The following is a 9,365-nucleotide window of genomic DNA, read 5'->3' on the forward strand; positions in this document are numbered from 1 at the left end:
GATTTAATATTACAATTTATTTTTAATATCTTAAAACGGTTCCAGTTGTGTTCAATGTCACGTAAAAATCAAGTAAACGCAACTTGTAACTTACGGGGGAAAATGACAGCTCACTATTGTTATATGTCATTTAAGAGGGCACTTCGATTAACTGTTTTCGGTGGTGTCAAAGTAAATGCTTTTTACGATGTCTGAGGTTTTGCTGCAGTGGAGGGTGATGTTTCGTAGTTCGAACAATTGTTTATAAATTTTTTCTTGCGGGGACTGGAGGTTGACATCGGTGGATGAGTGGCTGAGCATTTCTAGAAGGAGTGGGGTGAAGACCTTGAGCCACAGAAGCTCGTGCTTGTTGTCTCGTACGGCGATGCGTACTGAGGCGTTGGTTTTGCAGGAAGATGCCGGTTGAAATGCATTGCAATTAGGGCATTTCAGGACGGTGTTTAAAGCGGATGTCGCTTCAGGTAACTGATTTTGGCACTTAGAGCAGGAAAGCCAGGTCTTGAAAGTATCTGCGAGGCGAATTCTGTCAGCAGTGATCATTTTGGGGTCGAAGAAACTGTTAAAGAATTCGTTGGTGGGCGGAGTGTAATGTCCGTCGGCTGGAGTGATGTTGTGGACGGAGTGGTTGTCAGGTACTTTTGGGAGTCGTATTGTTTTACACGGACGTGCGTAATGGAGTAAGAGTTTTCATTGGCAACTTGTTTGATGAGGTCTCCCCAGAGTGTGAGGGGAATAGTGCCAGAGTTGTCCGTGATGGTGCAGCGGTCCAGCATGGGAACGAGAAAGCCGTTTTTCATAATGACATCGCGAATGGAATCGGTACGAAGTGTGAGGATTCCTTTGACTGTAGCCAACTGATTTTCGTGTAACAGGCGCACGTTGTCAATGGTGGTTAGGACTGGCTGGTCTTCTGTGGGTGCGGTGTCATCGTAGTGGAATGTTATGTCATCGTTGTTGACGGGTTCAATGCGAGACTTTTTTCCGAGAATCAGATGTCGTTCGGAGGGGTCGAGAAGACTGGGCTTTTCTGTGATGTCGAGAAGACTGATTGGTTGTCTGGAGTCTTGGAAGCCTGCGATGAGGCTTTGTTTGTTAGTATCGTAACAGACGGCTCGTCGTTTGCGGGTGTCACTAACTTGCAATGAAAAGTTAAAGTAGTTTGTGGATCCTGATCTGCTCTGCATCGTCTTAGTTACGTTGTGCACGTAGCCTTTGAGGTGCAGTTGATTCATGGTTTGTGACTGTTTATAGGTGAAGGCGAGTTGAGTGAGGAGTATAGCACAGAGACTGTTTTAAAATGTTTTATTGTGCTATGGAAAGAACGTTTTATTGAGTATGGATGGATCGAAATTCACCAATCAGGTGGCTAAATAAGATGTTTTTGCGAGTGACCAATGGGAGTAGGGAAATAGTAACCAGTGGGATCGCTGTGATGTAAATTAGATTAGGTTTGGTGTAAACATGGTACATTTTATCACGTACTTGGATATGATAGTACAAAGTTTAATGTGGAGATCAGGAAATGTGGTTGGTGGAATCTAATTTGAACACGTGAAGGGGTGTGGAGGTAGGCATGGTTTTCGTGACGTTTGGGATGATAATGATGTCGTAAGAAGAAAGTAAATTATGGAACGGAAAATAAGAGAAAAGAAAATGGAATCAATGATTAGGACTAAGTGGTGGGAAGAGCAGAAAAGAATACCGTTTTCGTTGAAAGGGTTTGGAAGGAAAACTGGCGAGAAGTATAGTATATATTGTGTGCGTTTTTGAAGAAAAAGCAAGTGTCATGTTACATGGGTTTTGGAAGAAAAACAAAAGTGTCATGTTACATGGGTTTTGGAAGAAAAACAAAAGTGTCATGTTACATGGGTTTTAGAAGAAAAACAAAAGTGTCATGTTACGTGGGTTTTAGAAGAAAAACAAAAGTGTCATGTTACATGGGTTTTGGAAAACAAAAGTTTATGTTACATGGGCTTTCATAAGAATAGAGCACATCGGGTGTGTGATTGGCTGTGATTAGTTTTGAACTTTGTTCGTGTTTATGGAGTACGTGATAAAATTTAAGTTATTTATTTGTAATAAAATCTTAATAATTCCGCTGAATGATTATTAGTTTTTATTTAGCAGTGGTGATTGGCTAGTTTTCATTTGAGTTGTGTTTTCCTTGTTCTTATTGGCGAATTTCGATCTGCACATTGTTTATAAAGGGTTGGATCGTAAGAAAAAGTTAAGTCAGAGCATTCATCAGTTAAGCAGTGTGATATCGCGGAAGATAATATAAGTAGGACATGAACAATCAGGTGCGGTTGAAAGGGTACGTACATAATGTCAGACGTGCGAAGAGCGGAACAGGATCGTTTCGTTGCTTCAATTTTTCGTTGCAAGTGAGCGAAAGTTGTAAACGGCAAGTAGTGTGCTATGATCCTAGTAAGGAAAAGCTTCTTAAGAGGTACCAGGATTCGAGAGACCCTGTGAAGTTGCTTAACTTCAGTAAAAGGAGGAGTGGTGAAAGTGTCTTAGAAGAGGATATTATTCTTTCAAAGAGGTCTCGCATCGAGTCTGTGAGCAACAACGATATTGTCTTTGAATATGATGAGGGTACTTCTCAGGAAGCTGAGCGAACATATAAAACTATAGGAACAATTGAGTCGTTGAGAGAAAGTGAGATGATTTCAGTGAAGGGATGTTTGAGTCTCCGTGCAGATCGTGTTCGCGAGGTCGTTATGAAAAATGGCTCCGTTGTTACTATGCTGGACCGATGCGCCATAAGAGACGATAGTGGAACTATACGCCTGACGCTGTAGGGAGACATCATCCAGGAAGTCAGGAATCATAGCTGCTATAGTTTTGAAAATGTCCTTGTAAAGTTCTACGATTTTCAGAGATACCTTACGACAACTCACAGTGCTAGGATCATGCCGACAGAAGAAAAGTTCCCACATATAAGCGAACAATTGTTCGATAGTCTGTTTGATGTCGGAAGAATTTCGGTTGAGAAGATAAGTTTCGCACAACAGTTAAAGAAATGGCTGTCGTGTTGTGAATGCGGAAAGCACTTAAGTGATGTTACGTCGATGCTAGAGAGAAGCGTCAAATGCGATAAGTGTAAAACAGTCCAACCGGTGTCTTCCTGCAGTATGAAGGCTTCTGCTCGGATTGCAATACGAGGCAGCGACCATGAACTTATTTGGCTCAAGGCCTTCACCCCAGTTCTTGAGGAAATGTTGAATCAACCAGCACCTGATGTCACACTTCAGTCTTCGGAAGAAGAGATCTACGAGCAACTGTTTGAACAGCGAAATTTTATAGTTGAGTATGATAAAAGTTCAATGGTGATAAAGAACATTTATTTTGAGTCGTTGTGATTTTTAAGGGAACATTGTACATTTCGATGATATCGTTTATGTAGTAGTAGTATTGATCCGCAGGCTGACTTTTTATAGGTCAGTTGACAACTGAAAATGAAATAAATTGTTTCGATTTGTGCATTGTTTATAAAAAGCTGAATAGTCGGTGAGAAAAAGTCAAGTTAAAGTATTCACGTCATTAGTTAGCCTTGTGATAATAAGTAGTACATGGATACTAAGGTGCGGTTGAAAGGTTGTTACATAATTGCTTCAGTTTCTCTTTGCAAGTGAGCGAAAGTTTTAAACGGCGAATAGTACGCTATGATCCTAGTTACGAAAAACGTCTTAAGGGGTATCAGGATTCGAGAGAATCTGTCAAGTTGTTCTACTTCAGTAAAAGAACGTGTGGTGAAACTGTCTTAGAAATTGTGAAGAATCAACGATATTTTCTTCGAATGTTACGATAGTACTTCTCAGAAAGCTGAGCGAACATTTACAATTATCGAGTCGTTGAGAGAAGGTGAGATGATTTCATTGAAGGGATGTCTTCGCGTACATTGTGTTCACCTTCGTTGATGGTTTTGTTGTTGCTACAATCTTCGGAAGAATAGATTTACGAATAATTTTTTGGCTAGCTAAATTTTAATATTGAGTATGAGAAAAGTTCGATTATTGTTATGAAGTTGAAGTTATACTGTGGTGTTTTGCAGTAGTAGAATTCGCAGGCCCTGCGGTTTATAGGTTAGTTGACAACTGATAGTATTATAAATTGTGTCGACGATGTATAATAAAGTTGCAATGATATACAAATATTATATTGTGGTTGGGTTATTGTCAATATGTTTGTTTTATTAAAAGAATGTTACGAGAGAGTTTATTTGTTGTGGTGGCTTTCTTAGATAAGAGATGAACAAATCTCTGTAGCATAATGGGAGTTGAAGGCCTCGAAGTCATAATTTTGTCCAAAAATCTGCGGGTTATGTGTAAGATTTCAAATTACTATGACCATTACGTGAGTAGTGAAAAGGTAAAATAAATTAACAGGTAGTAATTTTTGAGGGTATGCATAATGTAACATTATCCCGAAATTTAACATTGAAAAATTTAAATTTAAATTGAAAAGCCCCAGCCAACTACCAACAGAGAAAATGGTAGGAGTGAGGACCAATGTGAATACTACATTAGAGCGCTACACGGCTCTGTAATATCTGAGATCTTCGCGCTAGTTAGATTATCCGATCAATTTGAAAACATCTAACAATAATAACACTAACAGCTACGCTTCTTTAACAACCACACACTACGAGTAACAATTTAGGTGGATATGTTTTCAGGAGAGAGGATGTTAATAACTGCTTCACAACACTGGGATGGACACCAGTAAGTTGAAGGGCGAGACCTAAGAGACCAAGATTACTGATATTTGACTGAGACAATTAACGATGATTTTATTGTTTAAAGTATAACAAGATTTGTATAGAGAGAAAAGTTGCTAGATGGTTAGAATTTTATCAATTTTTCGGTGTTTTCCATTTAACTAAAAATCTCGAAATTTCCGAAATGGAGACAATTGGTACGAAAATTTCCTAGAAAAGATGCCAGAAAATCCGAAATTGTTAAATTTGCGAAAAGCAAATCATTTAACTGAAAATTCCAGGATGAAAAATAAATGGAACGAGAATTTCCAGGAAAGAATTTTTGAAAGTTGGTTATATGTCTGGAGGTACTACTCCTCTTTTTTCTGAAATTTTATTCAGCGCTGGTGTTTTTGGCTGCTGTAAGAGAGAGTTCGGATATCAACGCAAAGATGACGGCGACACGTAATGGAAAATGGCATACGTAAATTAGTTTTTACGACTGAGGTCCAGATTCTCTCATGTCAGCATGTAGACCGACTAGGACTGACTAAGATGGGTTTTTACCCCATGTCCAGGGGTAGAAAAGGAGCTTAGTCAGGAGTTTTTAATAGTAAATGGTTTGAACTCAGGAATATTAGTAGTTCGTATAGTGTAATCGTCCGGATGGAGGTAGTTCTGAGAAGAATTGTTGTTGGTGACTGACGTTTCTACAACCTCAGCGGAAGTCAGAGTCAAGTGAACAGTGTTTGTCAATCGATGTTGTTATAACTGGTCTGTTGAACGTGATTGGTCAGTTTAGTCAGGCTGGCTTAGCTGAAAGATTGTCATCAGTTATTGGTCGGTTTTGATCTGTCTATTGTTAGTCAAGTTTGTCAGTTTTTGGTCTGGAACGGAAACGAAACCGACAAACGGATTTCTAACAGATTGACTTAATTTGACTAGTAATAGACGGATGACAAAGTTTACATGAGTGTTAGCCAATACTATCATGACTAAATTGATCAATGACGTTCAACGGACCACAACATTAAGAATCGCAATTCTTGATGTTGACCAAATTGAGCGCGGCCGCTGGGGACGAGAATGCATCGACTGACACCTGTCTCGTCCTCAGTCGTCTTTATATAGCACACAGTTTCAGTTTTCAGTTTCAGTTTCAGTTTCACACGGCAGCGCGCGCTGTATCTCTCCTGTATGAAGACGACTGGGGACGAGTCAGGACTGACACTACTATATATTTGACTCTGAAGATGATTTTCGCTCAGGTTGTCGAAACGTCAACAATTCTTTTTTAGAACTACCCCCACCCGGACAATTACACTCTACGCCCTTTCTATTCTCCATTTTGGGTAGTTGGTAAAGTCACGTGACATAATTTACGCACAAAGACGTCGTCTGGCTACTCAATGCCTACCACTTGGCCGATTTTGGTCACTCCAGTGGCCATAGATTGAAAACGTGACAGAAAATTGGCGTTACTTTCGATTCTCACCAAATTTGGACAGTGGGATGATCTCATCATTAGCCAATAACAGGCCATTTTTCAGCTCTTTTCGTCATATCCCCCCCTCGGGAGATTTTTGGCAAGTTAGCTAATTAAGTATGCAAGCCAACGTAATGGCGGACGCTCTCGGCGAAATGTTTATTTGCTCAAAATTGGGGCAAAATCTTTCGGAGATGGAAGTCAGGACATTTGTAAGGATACAGAAAGTAATTTGGGACCAGTTGCTGGCTTCTAAGGCTGAATTTATCCAGAAGTAAGCTGTATTTTCGTTTTCGTGCCGAAAGCCACGCGGTGAAATATTATCGGCTTGTTATGCTGTCCTGTTCTGTTTTTTCTCTTGGTCTTTTTTCTAGCCTGCCGAGGCCATTCTTTCGTCTAAATCAGTTCAAAAAAGTTCGAAAATGATGTTCCCATTCAAGTTTAAGCTCTCAGGTGATAATTCTGGATTTTTTTGGCCGAAACGTCGGCTTTGTTATGTCCGTGTTTTTCGGTTGCTATGGGCGACCGTAGCGCCCTTTGTTAGGTCAAGTCTGAGAAGTGAGGTCGCAAAAAAATTCTAATTAATTCTGGTTTTGTTCGATTTCGCTGAAATTTTAACACGATAAAGCTGGATTGTTAAGGAATAGATTTACGTTCTACCGATGTGTGGTAGCTATTAACACTAAAGTGATATATCGCTTCAAAATCAGGGATTTGAAGAGACTTTTTTTGCAACGTGTGGGTTCGGCGTGATTTTGTAATCGGAGGATTTTGTTGACCCCAAAGGAAAAAATATCCCGAAAAGGTCATTTCATCGACGATTCAAACGAATATAAATATGTATATGTTCCGAGCTAACTTTCTGGTGAAAAAAATATAATTTTTGACGCGCGCTGGGTGTTTAATTTTTTTCCCGCGAAACACTCTGAAATAAAAGTAATAATAGATTTCTGTTCAAACTTTGCCCACTGAATATTTGTCATATGATAACTTCAATTTTGAAATAAAAAAGGGGGGTGCCCATGCTCATTAAGAAGCAGCGAGGCATTGAAAATGCCCCATTTTGGCATTATTTAATGCTTATTATAAGAACGCATTCCCAGTAATTGTAAAATCTTTGTGAGCCCAGACTCATAAGAGCATGCATTAAATTATAGTCAATACATTGTGTTGGACACAAATAAACATTTTAAGTTTGATTCAGACAAAGCTAAATCCTTGATTAAAAATTTGAACTAAATTTCTTGACGTGGTTACCAAACTGCAAAATAGAAAAGACCACAGTGTATCTGCTATTTTTCTTATTTATTCAATTTTCAGCGATAGAAATCAGATCAGTCTTTTCTCACGCAAAGCTTATGATTAGTTGATTACAATGACTGGAAAAAAAATTGGGGTGCCCGTGCTCGTTGGTGAGCTAGAGCCATTTTTTCAACTGACAGAGCTCAATATCAAGGCAAATCCATCATGTTTTCAATATGCGCGTGCGCGAGCGCGCGATAATGACGCCATAAACTATGCGCAGTAAGGATGCGCGATGCAAATGTGAAGAATGACTTTAAAGTTGAAGCGATATAGTGGGAGGTTTGGCTGATTTTGGGATGTGAAACGGAAAATAGAAAATGGCATTGGTTGTTAAATACTTGTAGAAAAGGTAAATTTAAATGATTGAATGAATGATTGAAGGCGAATGATTTTATTCGCCATCTTTTGATATGACTGTGTGACCTATTTCAATTTAAGGTGCATCGAGCTCAGCTGTGCATGAGAAGAAGTTGAGAAAGAGGTTTATCGAGAATTTGCTTTTATCTTGTTACGATATGTACTGATCATATAGTACAGTCGGCTCTGCTGAGGAAAACGAAACTTCATTTATTGTAGTTGCTTTAACTTTAAGGAATGAAATATTATCGTTATCAGCAGGATCATGATCATGTTCATTGGAAGTTAGTGAAGACGATGCAAACGTCCGATGTATCAATAGAGCTAGGGGATCTCATTTATTAGAGTTGTAATTATATTGAGCTTATACTAAGATTCCACTTTTGATATCATTTCGTTTAAAAAAATTCATAGGAGCTGATTCAAAGCTACCATAAATTTTGACTTCCTCTTTGCACACCTACAACTCATGCTGATGCAATGATAATCAAAGAATTATGAGGGACAGTGCTGACAATGTTGACCTCTTTGAAGAAGGTAAGGACTACAAGACTGATTAATGTTAAGAGGAAATATAATGTTGGAGTAACTGCAGAATATTCTGGCACTCCATGACCACTTCATTTACATGTTTGCTAATTATGACAATATGATGAATATTTATGCCTCTGATGGCATGACAAGGACTGATGATGATGATGATGATGATGATGATGACTACAATTGACGATAGTTCTGTTCAATTACATGACAGTACATGTATGTAATGTTTGTTGAAATGGATTTGGTTTTTTAGATTCAAAAGAATTTTGTGAAGTGTTGACATCGAATCATGAGTTGGTTTCAGTGGACTTTATCAAATGAAGCTACCTGTGACTGTGTCTTGCATGCATTGCTGTGTTCGTAAATTCCATGTTGGTGGTGAATACAAAGGAAATGAGACTCACTTGATGATTACAGAGGGAAGTAATGCTTATCATAGAAAATAAACATAACATTTCGTTTATTTAGCAATTTTTGGACATAAGCACTTAGATCATTTCTGAGGGATTAGGAATATAATGTTTTATCTAAGATTTTGTTCATACATGTCACTTGAAAAAGAAATAGCCTATATTAAATTCACATTAGGTTTTTGATATGTTTTTAAAACTCAACATTTTAATTTAAGTTGGGAAGTCTTTATCCATCCAATGGATTGTGATCTTTAATTGTGCTCAGGGAATATATTATTTACTTATTTCAACAAAAACATGTTTTGTAGTATCAAAAACTTGCTATATATATATATATATATATATATATATATATATATATATATATATATATATATGTATGTATGTATGTATGTATGTATGTATGTATGTATGTATGTATGTATGTATGTATGTATGTATGTTTTGGTTTACTTTATACTGTATGTACATCTGTACATATTATCTTTAAGTTAATTAACACAACTTTGATTTCAATGGCAATAACATGTAGTGATGATCACTGTTGGAAGCTGAAAAA

General features: G+C 38.0%; 2 protein-coding genes and 1 long non-coding RNA gene across 3 annotated transcripts; 2 read left to right on the top strand and 1 right to left on the bottom strand.

Moving 5' to 3' along the window:
* Positions 1-13: 13 nt before the first annotated feature.
* Positions 14-1,947, bottom strand: LOC145464149 (uncharacterized). Its single transcript, XM_081447964.1, has one exon. It carries the CDS (start codon positions 1,230-1,232, stop codon positions 537-539), a length of 696 nt encoding a protein of 231 aa, XP_081304090.1. The 5' UTR covers positions 1,233-1,947; the 3' UTR covers positions 14-536.
* A 152-nt stretch (positions 1,948-2,099) lies between these two features.
* Positions 2,100-3,417, top strand: LOC145464358 (uncharacterized). Its single transcript, XM_081448214.1, has one exon. The coding sequence runs from the start codon at positions 2,289-2,291 to the stop codon at positions 2,802-2,804; it is 516 nt and encodes a 171-aa protein (XP_081304340.1). The 5' UTR covers positions 2,100-2,288; the 3' UTR covers positions 2,805-3,417.
* Positions 3,418-5,292: 1,875 nt separating this feature from the next.
* On the top strand, positions 5,293-9,151 carry LOC145464350 (uncharacterized). Its single transcript, XR_014041418.1, has 3 exons — positions 5,293-7,842; positions 8,265-8,387; positions 8,647-9,151. It is a non-coding gene; the product is annotated as an uncharacterized LOC145464350 (long non-coding RNA).
* The last annotated feature ends 214 nt before the right edge of the window (positions 9,152-9,365 follow it).

This window comes from Orbicella franksi, chromosome 12 (assembly GCF_964199315.1).
Source record: "Orbicella franksi chromosome 12, jaOrbFran1.1, whole genome shotgun sequence".
Lineage (NCBI taxonomy): Eukaryota > Metazoa > Cnidaria > Anthozoa > Scleractinia > Merulinidae > Orbicella > Orbicella franksi.